Source organism: Martes martes, assembly GCF_963455335.1.
Source record: "Martes martes genome assembly, chromosome: 17".
Classification (NCBI taxonomy): Eukaryota; Metazoa; Chordata; class Mammalia; order Carnivora; family Mustelidae; genus Martes; species Martes martes.
This window is the reverse complement of record NC_137905.1, coordinates 56,348,270-56,373,190: the sequence shown is the minus strand read 5'-3', so window position 1 is coordinate 56,373,190 and position 24,921 is coordinate 56,348,270. Positions and strand designations below refer to the sequence as shown.

Below are 24,921 nucleotides of genomic sequence, written 5' to 3'. Positions count from 1 at the left end.
TTCTCATGTTCGCCCTCACTAGTAACCCGGATCCGTGTAAAATCCTTTCCCAATAATGAATTCCTTGGCGATATTTTTCAGTATCTTCTGACACCTGATTCTGCCTTTGGGTGAGTGTCTCATTTTGTGAATGATATTTGCATTTTCCCAGGAAGGAGTTTCAGGAAGTTTTTGTGGCCCAGACCAGCCCTCATTGCATATTGTTCAGTTGAGGTGAAATTCACAAATAACATGAACCATGTTGAAATGTATGATAAAATGTAGCATTTTAAAAGCTAATGTACCCTGGATTTCTGCATTTTACTATGAAGTATCAAGATATGGGTTTTATTTTTAAATGTGTGTCCACCACCATTTAAATGATCTTTCCTCATTTGTGGAAAATGCTCAACTATTTACCTCTTAAGCCGTTGGCAGACAACACTATCAGGTCTTTCTTCCCGACTCGCTACCTGTGACCTTGGTTTTCCACATTCTACTCTCCAGTGCCTGAAATTTCCTTTTCTGATCTAGATATTCCGCCTTCTGGAAAAATTCCTCAATGTTCTGTTCTAGCTTCCTGTTCAGCTTTTCAGTTGTATCCTTTTTTTTAAGATTTTATTTATTTATTTGACAGACAAAGATCACAAGTAGGCAGAGAGGCAGGCAAAGAGGAGAAAGCAGGCACCAGGCTGAGCAGGGAGCCCAATGTGGGCCTCAATCCCAGGACTCTGGGATCATGACCTGAGCTGAAGGCAGAGGCTTTAACCCCCTGAGCCACCCCAGTGCCTCATCATTAGTATTTCTAACTCATTTCTACAATTGCCTCTTGTCTCAAAAAGTCAAGGTCCTCCTTTTCTCTTAGACATTTAAACACAGTCTTCACTTAAGGTAAGTCTATATCTTCCTAGCATTGTATTTTCAGGCATACCGTGAGAGCATTCTTAATGAGCATTACGGTTGTCTTTTGTAGCGCTCTTTCTTGTTAGGATTCCTTCTTGTGGTGCCCCTTCTTGGAAGGCTGAATTGCACTCACCTGATTTTCTGGACAGCTTCGTCCTATGGCTGCACTAGGACTTAGGCATGGCGAGGTGGCCATGCCCGCAGCGGTGTCTGCCCTCGGCATCCACTTCCCCTTGTGTGAGTGTCAGATTCCAGTGCTAGGAGAGGAAGCCCCCTCTGGGTGTTAAGGGATTCAAACCCGAATCCCTTCTTGCTGCTTCCTGATGGTCCACGGGAGAAAAATGAGGCTCAAACAAGTCAGCTGCAAGAGAAAGGGAGCAGGGGACGACAGTAGAAACGACCGTTGCTCCAAACAACTCCTCAGTCTCACTTTTATTAGATAGAAACAGTGACCAACAGAAGAGCCAAAGAAGGACAAACACTAGTCATAGGCCTTGTAGATAAACAAGAAGGAAGGCAAAATATGTCTGGACAAGCAGTATAAAGTTTATAGTCGAACAAGCACATTCAAAGGACTTATCTAATTAGCCATAGGTGCTCTCCCGGGGGAAAGGGGAGATAACGGAAAAATGAAGCAGGCGGTGTTCCGCCCTGAGCTAGCTGGGCATCACCAGCTGCTCAGCTTCAAGGCCATAAATCGTCCTCTCCCCTAGAGGCCTGTTGCCAGTATGTGTTTTTTTTGAGACTATATCTAAACATGCTTGGTAACTAGAAAAATTTCCCACGGGTTATATTTTAAGTAATACATTGTTCTGAGGGACAGTTACATTTCCCCCTGCTTGTTTGTGCAGAAGTAGAAAAGTTGATTTTGCAACTTCTTGATCCATCAGTCATTGGGGGGATTTTTGCATGCATCTGAGGACTAAGCATAAAAGGATTATAGCAATAAAAAGAACAATCATCCCACCTATAACACCAAGACCAGTTTGTTTGATCCAAGTAAAGGGGTTTAAATTAAACAGAATATCGTTAATCCTTTGTGCAACACTCACTCCTGGAACTGATTGTAGTGATGAGTGAGTAATGCCTTGAGTAGTATCTTGAAGTCATTTAATACTAAAACTATATTATCACCATCATGATTAGTGATACGACAGTGCATCCTGCTCCATGATGTTTCTGATTCATTATAGGCATAGGGAGTAAAAGAGAAGAAAGAAACATTCCAGTCACATAAATTGTGAAGCCTAAGCTTAATATTTTGAAGATTATCTCCTCTATATATATATATCATGGCTGCTTCTACATCAGAGATACTTTCATCTAATTTTTTTTATTTTTTTTTAATTTTCAGCATAACAGTATTCATTGTTTTTTCACCACACCCAGTGCTCCATGCAATCCGTGCCCTCCCTAATACCCACCGCCTGGTTCCCCCAACCTCCCACCCCCCGCCCCTTCAAAACCCCCAGGTTGTTTTTCAGAGTCCATAGTCTCTCATGGTTCACCTCCCCTTCCAATTTCCCTCAACTCCCTTCTCCTCTCCATCTACCCTTGTCCTCCATGTTATTCCTTATGCTCCACAAATAAGTGGAACCATATGATACTTGACTCTCTCTGCTTGACTTATTTCACTCAGCATAATCTCTTCCAGTACTGTCCATGTTGCTACAAACGTTGGGTATTCGTCCTTTCATCTAATTTTTGATCTATGATCGTTTGTTGATTCCAAGCTTTGCTAGCATTCTCGTGCCACTTTTGTACAAATTGTGTGGTTTGTACAGTTTGATGCAAGGCTATTCCTGCAGTGGGAGCTGTAGCAGTACGGGCTATAATTCCTAAAATAGCTGTTATAAGCAACCCAAGAAATCCTTTTGTTCTATGGACCCAGTTTAAAGTACATGCCTATCTGGAGAGCTTTCCCAAACACGGTGGTGTTTCACCAGTAACCAGATGCTTATTCTTCTAGCTATGAGAATGATAGACTTGTCTATCTAAACATTCTCATCCCCACAGGTGAACATTTTACATCTGGGACAGCTTATTTCTCTATTGCTATGATCAAAAGGCATTTTTCCAATAACAAAAACATAGGGATCTCTAACACACGCTCTTACCCATTCTTCTCTCATTAGGAAAAAAGAGAATGCATAGTCATTAGACTGATGAATGTCAGAGCCGTTCCAAACTCTTATGTGATTTAAAGCGGTGGTGACCTTCCACAAATTCTTTTGTCTTTTATGATAATTAACAAAAGGGGATGGCACTGAAAGTCCTTGCCCAAGCCAGGCCAGAGGGGCATCCCCTGAGGTTAAGGTTTGTGGTAAAATGAGATCATCAAAAACTCGCCATTTCAAATTTCAGTGAGAGGAGCAGGGTCTCCCAGTGCAATTGGTGACTGCCATCCCCTTAGGGGACCAGTCCCACACAATTCCATAGGAATCATTAATAACAATACTGGGGTGAGGAGCTCGACAATCCTCCCATAAAGGGTGAATTCCCTCATCAGACCACACTTGTGTCAGTTTGCATTCAGGAATAGGGGGTGCTGCGGTGCTATAGCTAGGACCCTGATATTCATTGGCTAGAAATCCTCTAGTGGAGAGTAAATGTAACTGAACTTCAGTCAGATAATTATCAGTAGGAAAGTCCACCGACCATCTTTGATCATCAGGGATAAGACAACTGGAATGATTGTTGACACATATTGGTCTATTTTGATATCCTAAGATAAGATTAATATTTGTGCCCTCCTCTAGTGGCAATAGCGGCAATCTAGGATCCAAAATTCCAGGTACCCATTTTGAGGCACTCAAATAAATTGATATTATATCTTCTCCTCACTCTACTGGAAGGAGCAGGGGAGGATTGGGTATACAAGCCCAATAAGTAAAGTTATTTATTTGTGCATAACATCCATTTATTTGTGCGTAACATCCGTACGGCTACCATCCGTACGGCTGCCATCATAGTTACCACCATGTTGTTAGGGGTGAAAGGACGCTGCTCATTCTCCAGAACTTCCTCTGCTTTCTTGGTCAGCTTCTTTATCTGGCCCCAAGTTGGAATCTTTGCTCTGTCTGTCCCAGGTATTGTGATTTGAGTGCTCTTTAAGGTGAGACCCTCGAAGCTGATGATGGGTGGGACCAGTTCAAATCCAAATCTTTTCCTCTTGCTCATGACAAAACTTTATGAAATGAGAGGGCACCCATACGGGCTCGATGGCCTCGTTGGGTAACACACATGCATCTCCTTTTCCCCAGGTAACTAAGTTACCAGGGAGCCATTGATTAGAAGTAATAATTTTCCACCAGGTTGGAGGATAGGTTTTGTCTTGTTTTTGTTTACTAAAATGTCTTTCTATTGCTGCAGTGTTTTTATCATCACGATTCAAAAAATTAAGAGTAAATGAAAGTTGTGCTAATATTTCTTTGAGGAGGACCTTGTATTTTCTCTTTTTGTTTATGAAGCTGTAATTTTAATATTTGATTAGCCCGCTCTACAATTCCTTGTCCTTGAGGATTATATGGGATGCCAGTGGAATGTTTAATATTTCACAAATTACAGAAGGATTGAAGCTTACTGGAAACATCAGCAGGTGCATTATCAGTTTTTATAGCTTTGGGAATTCCCATGACTGCAAAGGCAGAGTGGAGATGTCTGATAACATGTGCAGCAGTTTCTCCTGTTTGAGCTGTAGCCCATATGAAGCAAGAATGTGTATCTATGGTAACATGAACAAAGGATTGTTTCCCAAGTGAAGGGATGTCAGTAACATCCATCTGCCATATTTCATTGGCTGTTACGCCTCATGTGTTGATAGCCACTGGCTGTGTAGGCAGGTTGATGGCAGCAGAAGAAGGGCAGGAGTGGACAATAGAATTTGCTTGTTCCTTGGTGATAGGGAATTTGTGTTGAAGTCCTTTTTGGCTTACATGTGTAAGAGAGTGAAAATCGGAAGCTTCCTGAAAAGCCGAGAAAACAAGAGAATCAGCTATTTCATTCCCTTTGGTTAACGGCCCAGGAAGGCCGGTGTGACTTCGGATATGAGTAGCATAGAAAGGAGCAGAGCACTGATGGATGAGGGTTTGTCAATGATGAAATAAGGAGTGGAGGGAGACATCAGAAGTAGAAATAGTAGCAGTTTCAATATGCTGTAAAACATACACTGTATACAAAGAATCAGATAACAGATTAAATGCAGAAGAGACATCTTGAAACAATGTAATAACCACCATTAATTCTGATTTCTGTGCTGAGAGACGGGTAGCAGATATGACCTTCGAGGTAGGACCATTATAACAGGCTTTGCCTTTGACAGAGCCGTCAGAAAAGTAGGGGCATCTGTTATTGGATTTTTAGAAGTAATTTTAGGAAGGACAAAAGCAGTATATTTTAAAAAGGAAACAACAGGTAAAGAGGGATAATGAGAAGAAGTGTTTCCAGGAAAGCCACTAAGGGCAATTTGCCAGTTTAAATTATTTTGGAATGCTGTTTCAATTTGTGTCTTATTTAAAGGCAGAACAATAACTTGCAGATCATACCCCTGTATTTGGCAAGTTCTTTTTCTTTCTAATTGAATAATGCTGCCAATATGGTCTATGTAAGTAGTGAGTGTTTTAACGGTATTATTTGGAAGAAAAACCCATTCTATGATTAGTTTTTCCTGAATAATTAATCCCATGGATGTAGGTGGGGTATGAAAAGTGAGAAGATCTAATGGTATCTCAGGTTGGACTCTATCTGTTTGCATTGATTGAATCTGGATTTCAACAAATTGTAATTCTTTTAAGGCCTCTTTTGTTAGGGTCCTAGGGCTGTTTAAATTAGGATCTCCCTTTAAAGAGGCAAATAGATGCTGCAAAGCATAGGCGGGAATTCCAGTTTTAGGTCTTATCCAATTAATGTCTCAGAATAATTTTTGCAAAGCATTCAAGGTTGTAATTTTATCTCTACGGATTTGAACTTTCTGTGGTTTAAGTGAGGTCCTATCCATAATGAACCCCAAATATGAGAAAGGTGTGGTGACTTGTATTTTTTCCAGAGCTATAATTAGTTTGTATTTTTCAAATTGTAATTGAAGCATTTTAAATGCATCCTGCAATTGCATGTTATCAGAGGCTGCACGTAATATATTATCCATATAATGGATGAGATAAATTTGTGGAAATTGATTTCTAACCAGCTGTATAACTTTTGCCACATACTCCTGACAGATAGTGGGGCTATTTAACATTCCCTGTGGTAGAACTCTCCATTGATATCGTTTGGCTGGTTCTTTTAAATTTACACTGGGAATAGTGAAAGCAAAACGGGGACAGTCTTCCTTAGCAAGTGGTAGAGTATACAAGCAATCCTGTAAATCTATGATAATTATTGGCCATTCACGTGGGACTAGATTAGGCGAAGGCAATCCAGGTTGGAGAGACCCCATGGGTTGGATAACAGAATTAAACATATGAAGGTCTGTTAAATTCTCCATTTTCCTGATTTCTCTTAATAACAAAGACCGGTGAATTCCAAGGACTGTGAGATTCTTCAATATGCCCTTTTCTTATCTGTTCCTCAACTAGGGCTTGTAAAGTAAGTAGTTTCTCTTCTGTTAAGGGCCAGTGCTCCACCCAAATAGGTTTGTCATTCTTCCAATGTAAATTAAGGGGTTCAGGAGCAGTGGCCCTCAGTGAAAAATCTGGGAATCCTCCTTAGGGGAAGGTATAACCAGAGAGGATTCCCATTGATTTAGTAAGTCTTGCCCCCAAAGGTTAATGGGTAAGTCTACAATATATGGCTGCAGATAACCCTTTTGACCCTCAGGTCCTTAACAGGAAAGAATACTGGAGCTCTGACACACATAACCAGCCTATCCTAATCCCATAATAGTGACAGAAGAGGAATTATGTGGTCATTTTTTAGGCCAATGTAATGGGCTTATGCTAGAGACATCAGCTCCAGTATCAGTTAGACCTGAAAATTCCTTTCCTTGTATTTTAAGATGACAAGTTGGTCTATCTTGATAAATGTTCTCAGTCAAATATGCTCCAGTTTTCCCAGTGCTTCCAAACCCATTGGAGTTTCTTTGTTTGTTTTTAGATTGACCCTGGAGATAGGGCCCAAGTAGCAACTGGACAATGCAGTCTCCTTTTTGAAAATGGTGTGGAGCTGCAGTAGTTAACGTCACTGAAATTTCAGCAGTATAATCTGAATCAATAGCGCCGGTGTGAACTAGCACTCCCTTTGAAGTAAGGCCAGATCTCCTGCAAAAGTAACCCAGTGGTTCCCTTCGGTAAAGGGCCATAAATATTAGTTGGAATTTTAGCGGGAAGCTTGGCAGGCATTAAGAGATAATCTTTGGGAATGGGGATATGTAATCCAGCACTACCAGTTGTGGCAAGTAATAAATTTAAAATGGTACATTTGTTTGAAAGCTGGGCGTTAAGGGAGATTGGCCTCCTCTTGTTTTTCGGGGCTGAGGCTTGCCCCCAAATAAGTTTCCCTGAAGGGGGGATCCATCCTTGCTAAATTTGGAACGACATTGACTTGCCCAGTGATTTCCCCTTTTACATTTGGGACAGAGACCAGGTGTTTTATTTTTTACATTGTGCAGAGGGAATTTTCCTCTTTGTCTGCATTGAACTTTAGTCTGCGCTGCTTGCCCACAGTTGAAACACTGTCCTTGAAATTTTCCTGTGGTCAGAGCAGCCATTCCTTGAGCCAACAAATCAGCTTTATAGGTCTCTGTTCCTACTCCTTGGCAGAGCTTAATAGAATCCGTCAGTGTCCCCTTGCCTTTAAGGGGTGATATCAGTTTCTTACAATCAGAATTAGCATTCTCATATGCCGGCAGCTGAAGAATGGTATCCGCAGCCTCAAGATTATTTATCTGTCTTCTAATAGCCTCTTGTAATCTCACAATAAAATCAGCATAGGGTTCTTTCGGACCCTGTACCACCTTTTGAAAAGAAGAGCACTTCTCTCCTTGGGATTCTATTCTCTCCCAGGCTCTCAAACAGCGATGCTGGAGCTGCTCAATAGCTTGATCATTCATTAGTACCTGGTCTCGCACCTGGGCCCATGGCCCGAGACCCACGAGCTGCTCCGTGGAAATGGGAACATTGCTAGCTCTGCTGTGGGCAGCTGCTGCTTCTGCATGACCTTGCCACCATGTTTTAAATGGCAAGAACTCCCTTGAAGATAGAACTGTTTTTGCTAACAAGGACTAATCGATCAGAATAAGTCGATTGCCTTCTGCGATGCTTGAATGATTCCCGTTGTAAATGGAGAATTAACTCCATAGTTGTGTACTGCTTGTTTTAGTTTCTTCAATAATTTGAAGGGAAATGGCTCATGCTTGGCCTCATAGATACCATTGGGGTTGTTAGGGTCATGTCCTGGAAGGACACGTTCTTTAATAATAACCAGGAAATTAAAATGTCAGGCATCTAGATCTCCCACTCGCTGTGCTTCAAGGAGGCCTTTTTGAATGGCTGATAGCATGGATTTTTCATCTTTTTTACTAAAGGGTGCCTTCTTATAGAATGATGGAGCCGATGGCGGCAGTGCCATTTGTACCTTTTGTTCTGTTATTGGAGGAGGAGGAGGAGATTCCTCCTTTATATATTCCTTTACGGTGGCCTTAGTAATTTCCTTCTCCTCCTGGATGGTGTGTTCAGGTTCCCCTTTTTTAGTTTCTCCTGAACATTCATTATCGCTCTCCAAATCAGGGCTTTGTAAAGCCTCCAAAATGGAGTGAATGAGGGTCCAAGTACGCCATATAGTAACTGGAATAGGCTTTCCTTTAGTATACGAGAGTTTTAACTCATGACCTACTTTTTCCCATGTTTGTAAATCTAAAGTCCCTAATATAGGGAACCAGGAGCAATGCTCCTTAACTACTCTTAAAAGCTCCACAAGTTGGCCCTCGCTGACTTCTGCTCCTCCCGCCTTTAGGAGCCGTCTCAGTAAGCAAATGTGAGGGCAATAATCGTTCGTGCTCTCTAGATTCCCCATACCCTGCGATAAGTACCCACAACTCGCCAGCGGGAAGACGGCGCGGCCGTGCAAAACTCACGTTGGGGCTTCTTCTCAGGTTTCATTTCTGGTCCCTGTTTGGGCGCCACTCGCCGTTTCCTGACCGCACACGGGAGAAGAATGAGGCACAAACAAGTCAGCTGCAAGAGAAAGGGAGCAGGGAACGACAGCAGAAAAGACTGCTGCCCCGAGCAACTCCTGAGTCTCGCTTTTATCAGATAGAAACAGTGACCCACAGAAGAGCCGATGAAGGTCAAACATTAGTCATAGGCCTTGTAGATAGACAAGAAGGAGGGCAGGATATGTCTGGACAAGCAGTATAAAGTTTATAGCTGAACAAGCACATTCAAAGGACTTATCTACGTAGCCTCAGGTGCTGGGGGTGGGGTGTGAAAGGGAGATAACGGAAAAATGAAGCGTGCGGCGTTCCGCCCTGAGTGAGCCGGGCATCACCAGCTGCTCGGCTTCAAGGCCGTATATTCAAGGCCAACAAGAGGTTGTGGCCCAACCTTCTCCTGGAGCCCTGAGCCCTCACCCCTGAGAGGACCCTGGGGAACCCCTCTGCATCCCCTGCTGGGGTTCCGCCTGCTTTTGGAAAAGTTCATTTCCCATTTACCTGCAAGTCTCCGTGTCTGCATATTTCAGACGTGCTGTGAGCGGCAGTCCGGTATTCGGAGCAGACAAGGTCTCCGGCGGGCACACGGACCAGCCATCTAGATGCAAGTCTGGACCCGGGACCCCATCACCACAACGAGCCCCCCAGCCCATGCTCGACTTACCTGGTCTGGACTCACAGCTCCATCCCTCCCACGACCCCGACACCCAATCCCCACACTCACTCTGGGGGGTGCAGTTCAGGACGACATCAGCGGATGGGAACTGAGGAGCAGAGCAAGGACACGCTGCCCAAGGTCAGGCTGGCAGTGGACGGTCCGAGAATAGTTCAGTGAAGATCCGCTTTCCTGCAAAATCAGAGCTCTAGCCCAAATACACGTCCCCTGATGCTCGCACACAGGACCACGGGGTGAGGAGGTCAGCTCTGCCCCAGGAACACGGGGCACCGAGGAGCCAGGACGGACAGTCTGGGATGTTCCCAGCAAGGCCGGAGGTGGACAGTGTCAGGGAAAAGCAGAGAAGTCCTTGGAGGCTGTGACAGAAAGAGAGCCCACGCTCTGGGGCCATGAGCGGGGTAGTGTTCCCTTCCCTATGTGCCCGTATTACTCCTCTGGGCTCATTGTCACCATGACCTTGACCTGATATCACACGAGTGTCTGCGCTGACATGAGCTCCCCAGCACAAGAGGAACCCACGTCCCCTACAGCAACTCTGGGTCTGGGGACCCATCCATGGTGAGGACCCAGGGGTGTGCTGGGGAAAAGGAGACCCATGGGGGAGGCTCTGGGATGAAAGGACCTGCCCTGGTCTCCTCACCCGGATGGGGCATCTCAGGAAGCCTCAGGGTTCCCCGCTGCACCGTCATGGACACCAGAACAGGTCTCAGGGGAGGAGCTGTTCCCCTTCTTGTGGGACTGCTGACGTGACAACCCTGTGACAGGCAGGACTGGTCCCCACATGGTCACACCCTGTGTGTCTGTCTGTCCCATGGTCACAGTGGAGCCAAGTCTTCACAGCCAGAACCACAGAGAGGAGATGCCATGACCCCCACCCAAGGCCCTGCTGTGCCTCGTGAGATCTGAGGAGGGGAGGGGACACCCTAGTCTGGGAGGGACCCGCCCCAAAGACAGGCTCTGGTCTGTCGGAGGCCCCAGGCACAGGAGGCTCGCAGGAGAAGGGCACCTGCTAGGATTCAGGGCAAACCTCTCACAGGGACTCTCTTCCAGGGCTGAGTGAGGGCCCCAGGACCAGGGTGCAGACAGGTGAGTCTGACCCCAGGGGTCCCAGTCCCACCTCCTCACTGTGGACAGGGGTCACCCATCAGGCAGCAGGGGATGGAGAACAGAAGTTCTGGGCTGACTGAGGGGAATGTCTGGGGGCTTGGGGCTGAGCTGGGTCCTGGGGGTGGGGAAGGTCTGTGTCCCAGCCTCTGTTTCCTTCCAGGGACCCTCCCCAAACCCACCATCTGGGCTGATCCAGGCCTTGCAATCCCCTGGGGGACATCTGTGACCATCTGGTGTCAAGGTGGCCTGGAGGCCCAGGAGTACCGCCTGCCTAAAGAGGGAAAGATCCAGACCTGGGACAGACAGAAGCCACTGGATCCCGGGGACAAGGCCAAGTTCTTCATCAGATACATTAGAGTTATACATACAGGAAGATATCGCTGTGCGTATCTCAGTCCCACGGGCTGGTCAGAGCCCAGCGACCCCCTGGCGCTGTTGATGACAGGTGTGAGCCCACTCAGGGTCCCAGCCCGAGGCTCTGCCCTCAGGAAGGGAGTGGGCTCTCAGGGGTCTCCCTCTTACAGCCCAGCCTGGGGATACTGTTGGAGATCTGAGCCCCATTTCTCACCACCCCCTCCTGCCCTCCTAGGATCCCAGGGCAAACCCAGCCTCTCAGCCCTGCCCAGCCCTGTCGTGACCTCAGGAGGGAATGCGACCCTCCAGTGTGCCTCAAGGATGGGATCCCACAGGTTCGTCCTGATGAAGGAAGGAGAGCGCCAGCCTTCCTGGACCTGGCCATGTTCCCTGCAGGAAATGGGGCAGGTACAAGAACACAGAGCCCAGAGGACAAGTTTGAGTCCCATCAGCACCTCATTTCCCCCCATACTTTTATGGTTCTCAGAAGCAGCTGATACCATCAGCCTGTCACAAAACAAGGCAGACACCCACGCTGGGGAGAAGTGGATGGTATGGGGTTGGCATGGATGGTTAAGTGCTGTCAAGGGGAGGCAGGTGCCCTGGGTGCACACCCAAGGTCCTGGGTGATTTTCATCTGCTCTGACCTCTGTGACCTCTCTACCTTAACTCCTAGCCTCCCACACCCCAGATTACACAGTGGAGGCTCTCATCCGCATGGGCATGGCTGCTTGTGATCCTAGTGGTCCTCGGGATTCTCCTCTGTCAGGCTTGGTACGGTGAGAGAAGAGCCCAAGATGCAGCCAGGAGGCAAACACAAGAGAGTACAATGCCACGATCAGAATAGTAGAGCCTGTGTGCCCAGAAGGTTCTGGAAGAGCATGTGGGGTATGTGCCTTGTGAACTGTCTGCAGGTCATTGTGAGGAGGGAGAGGAATCATGGCTCCCAGTGCAGAGACAATGTATGCCCTCTTCTGCCTTTGAATTATGGACTCCCCTTCCCAACCCCTGGTGAGTTGTCTTCACTGGCTCTCATCTCCCCCAAGCAGCTGACACCGACATGGCAGACTTCAGTCCACATCTCCATACACTGCCATGCTCTGGTTCCAATTTCAGTTAATGCATTTTCCCATTTTCCTCCCTTGTAATCACCATACACCTTGAGGGACATGAAGGGGTCTCCAACTCTCATGTCAAATAATGGAGGCTGTTTGAATGAATCACAAATTGGCATCAAAAGATGCAGCCTGAAAGGGATAAATCCAGGAGATGCCCCCACACCCTCCGTGCATCCTTCACGTCCACCAGATGGCCTGTGTGTGCTGCCTCCAAGAAACCCATGTGCAAAATGCTGGCTCTTGGCGTTGACCAGTATAACTTGTGTAACTCCTCCCTTCATAGGCAACTTCAGGGTCCCACCATGAGGTGCCCAATGACAAGGAATGCGCCGTACTGATGTCACAAAACAGTACAAATCAACATAAAACCCATTAATGACACTCTGATAGCCCTAAAGTGCACCCAGGTTTCCTCGCATTTTATGTGGAATGATTACTTCTATTTCTCTTGGCCCAGTTTGGACTGAGGGTCCAGGACTCCAGATGAGATGTGAATAGTTACCGTGTGCTATCAGTCGTGGGAGGGACAGGAGCACACAGGCCCATGAAATTGAGAGATTCCAGATCCTTAAAAACGTGAGCCCAGAAGTACTGTGTTACTAACAAATTCCACTTCTGGGCCTAAGTTGTAGTTCTGCAAGATAGACAGTCCTGGAGATCCCGATACAACCCCACGCTTAGAGCGAACAAGGGGTCCTGACAAATCTGTCAAGAGGGTAGATCTTGTGTGAAGCTCTCTTATTACCACAATGAAAAGCGACATGAAGGAGAATTGTATCCACGTAATTGAGGAGACACTATGCCAGTGAGTTCATAGAAGGATTCACAAGGACAAAAGGTGGTGGCAATCAAATGTCCACCAGCAGACGATGGGTTAACAAGCATTAACTGCGGTCACCTACTGGTTTGCACAAAGCATGGAGGCAGAATCTAGAAGAGCTAATGCCTGGGGGACAAGAGGCCGTGAGGAGGCAGGAACGACTCGGGTTTTGCTGGAGAAGGTAGTGCTGTCCCAGAAACAGAGAACGTGATAGAGAGATAATGTGTGAAGAAAAGAAACACAAATCCAAGTCCAGAGCCAAGTGGTGGTTCCCTCTGTGAGTCAGTTGAGTCTAGAAACATGTTTCCCAGCCTTCTCTGGGGTCACCCATCCTGGATAGCCCCAACGGCTCCTCCGGTCAAATAAACACACGATGACGTCTCCACAAAGTCTTTCCCTGAGCCGTCCTTCCATAAACCCATCCACACTGCAGTCAGGATCAGTGGAGACTGGAGACGTCCTGTTGGAGCCACCCTACCAGCCTTTCTCTCTTGCTTCTCCTCCAGGCCCTGACTCACTGAAGAAAGGTCTTACTCTCATGGCTCCATACCTACTCATCACTGCCCCTCCCCTGCACAAATCCCGCCCACCTGTCTCTGCCTTACTCCAATGACACCCAGTCTCTACACCTGACCCTTCACGGGCTGACAACCAGGCTGAGCTACCCTCTCCAACCCCAGCAGGGCCCTCTCCTCCCCACAAGCAAGCTCATTCCAGTTCACTACCTCCTCTCTACACAACACACACACACACACACACACACACACACACACACACACACACACACACAGAGTCATAACCACATGCGTGTCTTCCGCGGAAGTGATGGTGGAGATGATCTCAACAGAGCAGACTCCTTCCAAACCTCCTAGGCCATAAAAACAAAAAAAGAACCAGCACGGATGCTTCCTACCATCTGTGTGTGTATTTATGTTCCTGGGATTCTGTGAGCGGCTCACAAACACCACTTAGAACGCCGGTTGTCAACTCACCAGGCAGGCAGCCATTGAAAATGAGGGTGTCATCGCTGCTGAGTACCATACCCTCCTGCCGCAGAACTCGGGCTCCCTAGTGGCGATCTCCTCACAGCAGCATCTGTTCACACGTTACCTTGCTGACGATTTTCCTGCTCCTGCAGGTAAAATCCAGAACACGTGCGGGGCAGTAAGAGCCTGTGTGGGAGCGGGTCCCCATTCCCTGAGGAAGCAGTTCCAGGAGAGTTCAGCATCTTGGGCAAGGATGACGCCACTCACCACATTTGTGCTCGCCCTGTCTTGTGTTGGACTCGCCATCCCGGAGGGTCCCCACCACCAGTGACTAAGCTTGCGAGATGTCCACCTGGCTCTGAGCCTCTCTGTCCTCGGTTTCTCTCCTCCTCTACAGTTTACCAAAACTATAGCCTAATTTCCCTTTCTCAAGGGTTTGTATTGTCTGATGTCACTGTCACAGCCCCGTGCATCCAGGGAAGGAATGAGACTGTCGCCTCACCAATGAGTCCCCATGCCTGGCACCATGACCGGATGTGGCCACTGCTCACTAAACAGGGGCTGATTGCCAGCGCGGTGGGAGGAAGGACGAAAACTTGCATTGACAGAAGCTCAGGAAAGGGAAGTGTCTCAGCCCAGGACAGAAGGCTCTGTGTGAGGCGGGGCAGAAGCAGAACTGAAATGGGGCTGATTCCCAGGCCCTGCCCTACCTCCCCCAGCCTCGAGTGCTGGAACCAGTTGCTCGCTAGACTTGGGCTTGCTGGGGAGGAAGCAGAGAGAGGGGGGTCTGGCGAGACTCAGTCTGGTCCGAAGATCCCAGGACCTGCTGCTCTCGGGTCACCCTTCAGGGAGAGAGAGGCCCTGGCGGGGGCTCTTCCCCTTCCTGTGAGGCCCCACCTCTAGGACCCGTGATGAGGAACTCGGGGCCTGGGTTGTACCACACCCCATGCATCTGTCCGTCCGGCACACGCTGAGGACTTTATAAGCTGTCTGCACGGCTGGGGACCATGGGAGACAGCACCAGGACCCTGACCCTCACTGCTATTCTCTGCCTCGGTGAGCTTTCTGGAAAAGAGGAGGGATGGGGTCGCTCCCCTTCCTGCCCCCAGGTCCTGGTCCCTGGGAGACCTCAGGACTGGGAGGATCAGTAGGGGCAGAACATCTGGGGGGAGGCACGTGCTCAGCCCCAGATGTGACGCCAGCACCCAGGGGCCCAGACCAGACCTAGAGCAGCTGCATGAGGGTGTGGGAGGCACTCATGGGATCTCTCTTCCAGGGTTGTGTTGGGACCTGTGGGACCAGGAACGGACGGGTGAGTCTTCCCAAATCTCCTGTCTCCACCAACGACCCCCTAAGCAGCCAGGGGGCACAGAGGGTCAGGGCTGATGGTGACTTGTGTGGGAGGGGCCTTGGGGTGACAGGTGGGAAGCTGAGAGGAGAGGAGCCTCCCTTGCAACTCCCCGTCTGATTCCTTTCCAGGGACCCTCCCCAAACCCTCCATCTGGGCTGATCCCAGCCCCATGGTCACCAAGGGGAGCCGAGTGACCATCTGGTGTCAGGCGTCTCTGCAGGCTGACGGCTACTATCTGTATAAAGACAGGGTGTCTGTGCCCTTGAATTTCTCATGGGATTCCAGGAACAAGGCCGGTTTCTCCATTACATCCATGAGCTCACACGATGTAGGGCGATACCATTGTGCATATCAGAGTGGGGAGAGCTGGTCACAGCTGAGTGACTACCTGCCCCTGGTGATGACAGGTGAGGGCAGGAGCTGGTCTCCTCCCCCTGGGCCCCTCCTCCAGGCAGAAGAGAATGGAATGTGGCTTCAGGGGGACCCTCGCTCACAGCCCACAGTACATGGGGTCCCTGGGGTCCGTGGGGTGATGGACCCTGTAACCAGCTCCCTCTTTCTCCCTCAGGAAAGTATGACGCACCCTCCCTCTCAGCCAACCCAGGCCCTGTGGTGGCCTTGGGAGGGAACGTGTCCCTCTCCTGTAGCTCATCGTGGCCACGGGGGTCATTCCATCTGCTGAAGGAGCGGGGGGCTGATGCGTCCCAACACCTGGAGTGGACGTTCCGTCGTGAGAAGGGGAAGGGTCTATTCCACGTGGGCCCCGTGAATACCTCCCATGCGGGGACCTACAGATGCTACGTTTCTCCCGAGTCATACCCGGATTCGTGGTCACAGCCCAGTGACCCTCTGCACCTTCAGGTCACAGGTGAGGGGGCCCCTGCCTCACCCCACTCTACCTCCTGGGCCCAGATGACTGACCTAAGCCATATACCCAGTGGAACCCTGGGGTTGATGGGGGGTGGGTGACACTGTCCTCCCGGGGCCAGAACCACAGGTGGGAGAACTTGGGGAGGAGGGGCCCAGGAGAGCCTCACTGCAGGCCCTGGGCCAATGCGGGGAGTGCGTCCCCAGTACCACTGTCCCCTGCTGTCCAGGTGTCTACAGGGCGCCCTCCCTCTCGGCCCAGCCGGGCTCCCTGGTGCAGTCTGGAGTCAGCCTGACCCTCCAGTGTCGCTCAGAGACTGGGTTTGACAGATTCGCTCTGACCAAGGACGAGGAGCTCGGAGCTCCCCAGCGTCTAGAAGGGCAACCCAGCCCCAACTTCCCCCTGGGCCCTGTGAGCCAGATCCACGGGGGCCGGTACCGATGCTACTGTGGGCACAAGCTCTCGTCCACCTGGTCGGCCCCCAGTGCCCCTCTGGGTGTCCTGATCACAGGTGAGGAGCCCCCTGACCCATGTGCTAACTGTCTGCTCAGGGCCTGGGACCACGGTTGCCCCTGGGTGATGGGGTCTAGGGAGAGGGCCAGGAGCACAGGCTGAGGTGGGGATGTGGTCTAGAGACAGGGACTGAGAAAGGGACAGTGAGGGCCATGGAGATAAAGGACACCCATTCAGAGAGACGGGAGGTGCTGAGAGAGGTCCCACACAGAGTCCCTGGGAGAGGATGGTGACCCCCCAGCCAGGGTCAAGGGCATGTGGGGAGGGGGTGGCTCTTCACATGTCACGACCTTCCTCTCCCCCAGGAATGTATGTGAAACCGTCCCTCTCAGCCCAGCCGGGGACTTCAGTGTTCTGGGGAGAGAACGTGACCCTGCAGTGTCGCTCAGAGATGTGGTTTGATACCTTCCACCTGTCCAAGGAGGGGTCCCTCGCTCCTCCCCAGGTCCTTCGTCCGCAGGACACAGCAATACCTTCTCAGGTCAACTTTACCCTGAGTCCCATGACTTCAGACCTCCAGGGGACCTACCGGTGCTACGGCTCACACAGCAACTACCCCTACCTGTTGTCACAGCCAAGTGACCCCCTGGAGCTCCTGGTCTCAGGTGAGGCGCCCACACCCCATGTCCATTGAGTGCTCTGATGCTCGAGACACAGTCCTGTCTCTGGAGAGCTCTGGCCTGGGAGGGGAAGGAGGGAACAACAGGGAGCTCAGCCACTGGGTTACCCCTCTGGGGGATGAAAAGACGGAGAGTGCCATGCCCTCTCCTTGTCTTACCCTGACAAGAGGGACAGAGGCAGGACTAGGTGAGTGCAGGGAGGAGACAAAAGCGTATAAAAGACAAGCAGCAACAAGAAGCAGTAGGACTGAGTGGGACAGCCCCACAGCACCCCCTTCTTCCAAGCAGCATTTGGAGTCTTCACTCCCGCACCCCACAGACGATCTTCACGTCTGCTGGGAACAGAGTCCTCTTAGCCTAGAGCACACACAACCTCTCCAGTCCTGGGCTGAACTAAGTTGATCCTCTGCACTTCATATATTTACACAGGGGTTGTTCCCACCGGACCTGGAGATGGGGGTTGGGGGCATTTGAAGAGAGTTGCCTCGTGTCTCCAGCCATATTGAGATCATGGGGGCAACTGTGTGTTAGTGGGAGAGGAAAAGCCTGAGGAAGCCCAGGTCAGGTGCAGAGAAGACCTGGCTGTCTCTGTCCGTGGTGCTGCTATGTAGAAAGTCAGACTATCGCAGCACCTGTGGAACCAGGCCCACCGTAGGTAGAGCACAGTAAAGGGTGACTCTCATCTTCAGGTCGGGGGGCTGGGGAGTCCCTGGAAGCCACAGCTCGAGCTGAGCTGGATCGGCCACTCCTGACTGAGACACTGACAAAATTCCATTCATATCTGAGACTTTGTTCTCCCAGTTACCAAAGGTTGAATCCTACCCTGCATTTCAAAAGACTAAAGCAGATTGGAAATTTGGTACCAGGGAATTCTCTGGAAGATGTTCTAGAATTCCTCTTTCTTGGGACTTCTGTATCTGAACGAGCCCTTTCTCCATCAGTAACTCCTGGCATGATGTTAAAGGAAAGAGAGAAAGGCTGGATTTCTGCCCAATTTCCAAGAGCACCAAGGTGTCAGCCAGATCTGGCCATCCTCCAAAACATCTTCCATAAGAATTCATGTCTAGCGTTCCCTCCCCAGTCCTAGAGTTACCTGGTATTTCTGGATACTCCAAGACAGATCTCTGTATGTTCGTCCATGTGCCCATCTCAGTTTTTTCTTTTATCTTTAATCAGGGAGGGGGTTTTTTGCCTGTTTCTCATCCACCTTCATATCTAGACAACACATTGAGTGAATGATTAGCAGCGATGTGAATTATGGAAATCCTTACTCATAGAAAAATACCTGATGTGTGCTATATAATCCAACATTTATTTTTATAAAGTTCAATTAGCCAACATAGAAGTACATTATTAGTGTTTGGTGTAATGTTCAATGATTCATTCATTGTGGATAACAGCCAATGTTCGTCAGATCACATGTTATTTTCAAAAAAGAACACATGTAGGGACGCCTGGGTGGCTCAGTTGGTTGGACGACTGCCTTCGGCTCAGGTCATGATCCTGGAGTCTCGGGATCGAGTCCCGCATCGGGCTCCCAGCTCCACGGGGAGTCTGCTTATCTCTCTGATGTTCTCCTCGCTCATGCTCTCTCTTACTGTCTCTCTCTCAAATAAATAAATAAAATCTTAAAAAAGAACACATGTATAGATAAAGATGGAAAGTGATGTAGAAATATATAATCCCAACTCAGGGACCAGACGGAGCTGGCTGATGTGCAGGAATGAAAAGGTGGACCCTGCTTTTTACTCCTCCATGTTCCTGGTCCTCAGGATAAAAAGGAAGCTTCCCATGTTTATTATTGCCTCCTAATTAGGTGGAAGGTGAGACCCTAGAGATGCTCACCTTAAGGGACGGAGATGGTATTAGCAAGTTTCAGGGACTCCCTGGAGAGGAAAAAAGAGATTACTTAAGTTTTTCTATGTCTCCCCAACCACAGGCTCTGTGTTTGCCTCTCAGGTGTAGCTGGTGCCCTCAGAGAACCAGAAAACAAGTCACCCTCCAGAATGGATGAATAAGGAGAAATTCTGAGTTACATGAGGGGCTCACAGGGACACATCCTGTCAATAAATGCAGGAAGCTGGACATGTAGGATGCCAGGGTCCTGTCAACACGCTCTGACCACCACAATCTCTTTGTCCACGGTCTCTAGCGTCAAACAGCCAAGATTACACAGTGGAGAATCTCATCCGGTTGGGGATCTCTGCCCTGATCCTGACGGTTCTCGGGGTGCTGCTCTTTCAAGCTCGGCACCATCAGGAAAGACCCCAAGATGCAGCCGGGACATACACGTGAGAGCGAGAAGACGGACAGGGACGTAGAACTTTGAAAATGGAATTGATGATACCAAGAGATTCTGGAAGAATATCTGCGCATAAGTTGGGGAAACATTCTACTGACAATATTCTGGGTGTTAACATGGTTTGGGGGCAGGAAAATGTCTGGGTTGGTGCTATGGTGCCTCTTTGGCAATTAAACTATGGTAATTTCTCTCCCCAGTACTTCTCCGTCGTGCTTTTCCTTGACACTTTCTGGACTGGCTTCCTTCCTTCCTCAACCCTATGACTTGAGGCTAATCCCCCGAGTAGCTCTGGGTCCGCCCTTTTTCTCTGGTCCAGTTTCATGGAATGCTTTTTCCTCTATTCCCCGGCGTGTGTACTCCTCAGCTCAGAACAGAGATTCTGTTTAAAATACTGAACAGATGGTTGCACAGCAAGTCCAGTTTGGAAAAAATTACGTCGAAAATCATTCTGTAAAAGAGGATCTGGACCCACAAGACATTCTCTCTTCATCACATGATAACCGATACAGTTTCTCCAGAGGTACCATCACTTGGGATGAGCATCCAGTGTGTGTAGTGAGAACCACAAGCTGTGGGTCAACTGGCTTTAAGAAAATGCCATTTTTGCAATAGTCCAGATTTAAGGCCTTTATTGCTTTCTTTGGTGAAAATACTGTCTGTGGCCACGTTGAAGCCGACTGTGGGAATTCACTGAATGCAGAGTTAGGAAGTCATGATTACAGTCGTCTCCCCCACGTGAGGAGGAGCCAAACGCAGCACACCTGCTGAGAATACCCACCGATGTGTGTATGTGTGTCCTTCTCTCTTCGAGGTTCCGGTCACTGCCACCTTGAGTGGGATGGACCGAGCCTCGATTTTCTCTAGATCTTGAGTATCAACCAAAGTCGTTCTTGAATGAACGTAGCCAATACTTCACATGCTGGCATTGAGGTCCCCTCAAAACATGTTCCCCATCTACCCGTTCACCCTCACCTGAGTCTGACCAAAAAATGAGCCATGTCCCAAGTGAGAAGGTGGGTCTCTCAACAAACACTTGAAGATCACAGGGTATGCAATTAAGGATTTAAAATCGGTTTATGTGACTTTCAGACCTCATCCTTCCCCATGAATCTGACCTGGGCTGAAGGTCATCCGTAAAGATGTGTTGGCCACTTCAGAGGTAGGATTCAACCCCATCAGGCCTCATCTTGGTCCCCGATGAGGGGCAATTGGAGAAAGTGCATGAGGAAGGAGTGGCTCCCCTTTCCTGTACAATTTCTACATCAAATTCCTCATATAGGACATCCTGTGAATCTCTTTTCTCTGACCCTGTTACCCCCTCATGAGAGTCAGAAAGAAACAAAGAAGCTAGAAAACAACAAATCAGATGTCAATGGCGAGTCTTCACATATCAATATCCACTTTCAGTGTAAACGGATTATCAAAACACATAAGGGTACCTGAATGGGTAAGAAGAAGCAACACCCAACCGATTGCTGCCTACTACACACTCACTTCAGTTTGAGGACCAGGTCTGGCAGAAATGGAACGGAGGTGCTGTGGACTGAAAACACACCTTATGAACATGGAAATTTAAGGTGTAAGGTGCTGATTGACAGATACTGCAAGGTGATTACCGCCATGTCTTTAACTAACACCTCCCTCACATCACATAATTACCTTTTTTTGTGGTGAGAACACTGAGGATCTATTCTATGAGCAACTTTCTCAGACTTAATACAGTAGTATTTACTATCATCACAATGCTGTGCATTACATCTCCAGAACTTAGTCATCTTATACCTGGAAAGTGGTAGCCTTTGGCCACCATTTCCCCACTTCCCACACCCGCCCTGCCCCTGCTCATCACTGTCAACCTTTCTTTGTTTCTGCTTCTATGAGGATGACTTCTGTAGGTTCCACCCATATTTAAATCATCCCGTGTTTGTCTTCCTCTGTCTGATTTATTTCACTTAGTATAATGTCCTCAAGGTCCATTCTTGTTGTTGCAAACAGCAGGACTTCCTTCTTTCTTATGCCTGAATAATACATACATATATATATATATATATATATATATATATATATATATATGACATATTCTCTATCCATTCATCCATTGTTGATGACCTGGGCTGAAGGTCATTGATGGATATGGTTGTTTCCATATCTCGGCTATTGTGAATAATGCTGCATTGAAGATAGGAGTGTGGATACCTCTTCAAGATCCTGTTTCCTTTCTTTTCATACAGACTCAGAAGTGATACTGATGGAACATCTAGCAGTTCTAGTGTTAATTTTTTGATGAAATGCCATACTGTTTTTCTATTATGGCGCCACCAGTTTAAATTCTCACCAACGGTGTACAGGATGTCCTTTTCTCCTCACGTGTGAAGGTGCCCTACATTCTCTTAGCTTCCTTCTGACTTTCCAGACTTCTTTTTTTTTTAAGATTTTATTTATTTATTTGACAGAGGGAGACACAGCGAGAGAAGGAACACAAGCAGAGGGAGTTGGAGAGGGAGAAGCAGACTCTCCACTGAGCAGAGAGCCCAATGCGGGGCTCAATCCCAGGATCCTGGGATCATGACCTAAGCCAAAGGCAGACTCTTAACGACCGGGGCACTCAGGCACCCCTCACTTTCCAGACTTCTTGTTTGATGAAGATTAATATTTTTTTCCAAACAAACAAAGATAAAAAAGAGAGAAACAAACCAAAATCCCCAGGTTCTTAAATATATAGGGAGACTGGTGTTTGCCAGAGGGAATATGCATGAAGGGGATGAAGAGTTCACCTACTGTGATGAGCTCCGAGTGATAGGTAGAACCGTTGAGCCATTCTATTGTACACCTGGCACTAATACAACACTGTGTTAATTAGACTTCAATTTTTAAAAGTCAAATTAAAAAATAAATACCTGAAAAAAAGATTTATTTGTTTTCTACAATTCCACTAATGATTTTGAAAGTTATACACTCTGTTTCTAAATTTAAGTAGCTACCTGCATTGTCTTTCTAGGAATTGTCATTTATAATTTTAAATAATTTTTGAGAGAGAGGGAGTTCAGGCGTATGGTGCAGAGGGAGAGGGAGAGAGAGAATCTCAAAGCCAACTCTGCACTGAGTATGGAGCCCATAACAGGGCTGGATCCTGGGACCCTGAGATCATGACCTGAGCCAAAATCTTGAGTTGGTGGCTTAAGTGACTGAGCCACCCAGGCACAACAGTTTTGAACAATTTTTAAGTCCTCCTTCCCCTTTTGTAAGGAAAGAGCATGATTAAACATTAGCTGAGCTCTTACTACTTACTTTTCCCCCCCAAAAGCTCCATTTCTGTCACCCACAAGATTCAAATATGTGCATTCAGCTAATAGTTTAATTCAGCTTTCTTAAATATATATGCATACATGTAAGTAGATGCAAATGTAACCTTACAAAGCAAATTTGTTTTTCTGTTTCTTCTCACTCTCTAATATTCTTTCTTCATTAAGGATTATTTGCTTTTCTAATTCGATTTCACCATGCAGTGTTCTTTTCATTGAGGTAAGGGCAGAAAATAGCTAAGAATTTGCAGCTCTGGAAATAGCTTGTTTTCATTCTTTTTGAAAACCATAGCTCAGCTCTACAGTCAACTAATCTTTGACAAAACAGAAAAAAGATGGAAAAAAGATGGCCTCTTCAGTAAATGGTGCTGGGAAAATTGGACAGCCACATGCAGAAGAATGAAACTGGGTCATTCTCTTACACCATACACAAAGATAAACTCAAAATGGATGAATGACCTCAATGTGAGACAGAAATCCATCAAAATCCTGGAGAACATAGACAGTAAGCTCTTCAACATTGGCCACAACAACTTCTTTCAAGACACGTCTCCAAAAGCAAGGGAAACAAAAGTAAAAAATAACTTTAGGACTTCATTAAGATAAAAAGCTTCTGCACAGCAAAGGAAACAGTCAACAAAACAAAGAGGCAGCCCATGGAATGGAGAAGATATTCACAAATGGCACTACAGACAAAAGGCTGATATCCAAGATCATAAAGAACTTCTCAAATTCAACACCCAAAAAACAGATAATCACGTCAAAAAAAGGGACAGAAGTCAAGGACAGACACTTCTCCAAAGAGGACTTACAAATGACTAATAAACACATGAGAAAATGCTCATCATCATTAGCCATCAGGGAGATTCAAATCAAAACCATAATGAGATACCACCGTACACCAGTTAGAAAGGCCAAAATCCACAAGGCAAGAAACAACAAATGTTGGAGAAGTTGTGGAGAAAGGGGAACCCTCCTACACTGTTGGTGGGAAGGCAAACTTTAGGAAAATTCCTAAAGCCACTTCCTACAAACTTCCTACAGCCACTTTAGGAAACAGTGTGGAGGTTCCTCAAAAAATTAAAAATAGAGCTACCCTATGACCCAGCAATGGCACTACTGGGTATTGACCCCAAAGATACAGATGTAGTGAAAAGAAGGACCATATGCACCCCCAATGTTCATAGCAGCAATGTCCACAATAGCCAAACTGTGGAAAGAGCCAAGATGCCCTTCAACAGATGAATGGATAAAGAAGATGTGGTCCATATATAGAATGGAATATCAGTCATCCATCAGAAAGGATGAATACCCAACTTTTGCATCAACATGGATGGAACTGGAGGAGTTTATGCTGAGTGAAAAAAGTCAAGCAGAGAGAGCCAATTATCATATGGTTTCACTTATTTGTGGAACATAAGGAATAACATGGAGGACATTAGGAGAAGGAAAGGAAAAAGTGAAGGGGGAGGGTATCAGAGGGGGAGATGAACCATGAGAGACTATAGACTCTGAGAAACAAACTGAGGGTTTTGGGGGGTGGGGGATGGGTGAGCCCAGTGATGGGTAGTCAGGAGGTCACAGACTGCATGGAGCACTGGGTTTTATACGCAAACAATGAATCTTGGAACACTGCATCAAACACTAATGATGTACTGTATGGTCGCTAACATAACACAGTGAAAAAAAAAAAAAAATCCAGATCTCAGGAGTGTCGTATTCTGTTCTATACACCAGAACAAACTAGCCTGGTGATTTTTTTAAGTGAACACTCGGTGTTCTATGATGTACTACATGTTAGCTAATTGAATTTGAATTTTAAAAAGGACATTCTATTAGTAAAACCAAGTTTTCAAAACAGACATTACACTTAAAAACT

The 24,921-nt window shown here is 47.4% G+C and overlaps 1 protein-coding gene across 1 annotated transcript; it reads left to right on the top strand.

The window, feature by feature from the left end:
- Positions 1-1,040: 1,040 nt before the first annotated feature.
- On the top strand, positions 1,041-19,938 carry LOC308358436 (leukocyte immunoglobulin-like receptor subfamily A member 6; the record flags this gene model as incomplete). Its single annotated transcript, XM_080828615.1, has 10 exons — positions 1,041-1,119; positions 10,752-10,787; positions 10,969-11,253; positions 11,839-11,941; positions 14,096-14,238; positions 15,566-15,844; positions 16,006-16,305; positions 16,535-16,816; positions 17,124-17,423; positions 19,591-19,938. The coding sequence occupies 10 exons, from the start codon at positions 1,041-1,043 to the stop codon at positions 19,731-19,733; spliced, it is 1,950 nt and encodes a 649-aa protein (XP_080684741.1). The 3' UTR covers positions 19,734-19,938.
- Between the last annotated feature and the right edge of the window lie 4,983 nt (positions 19,939-24,921).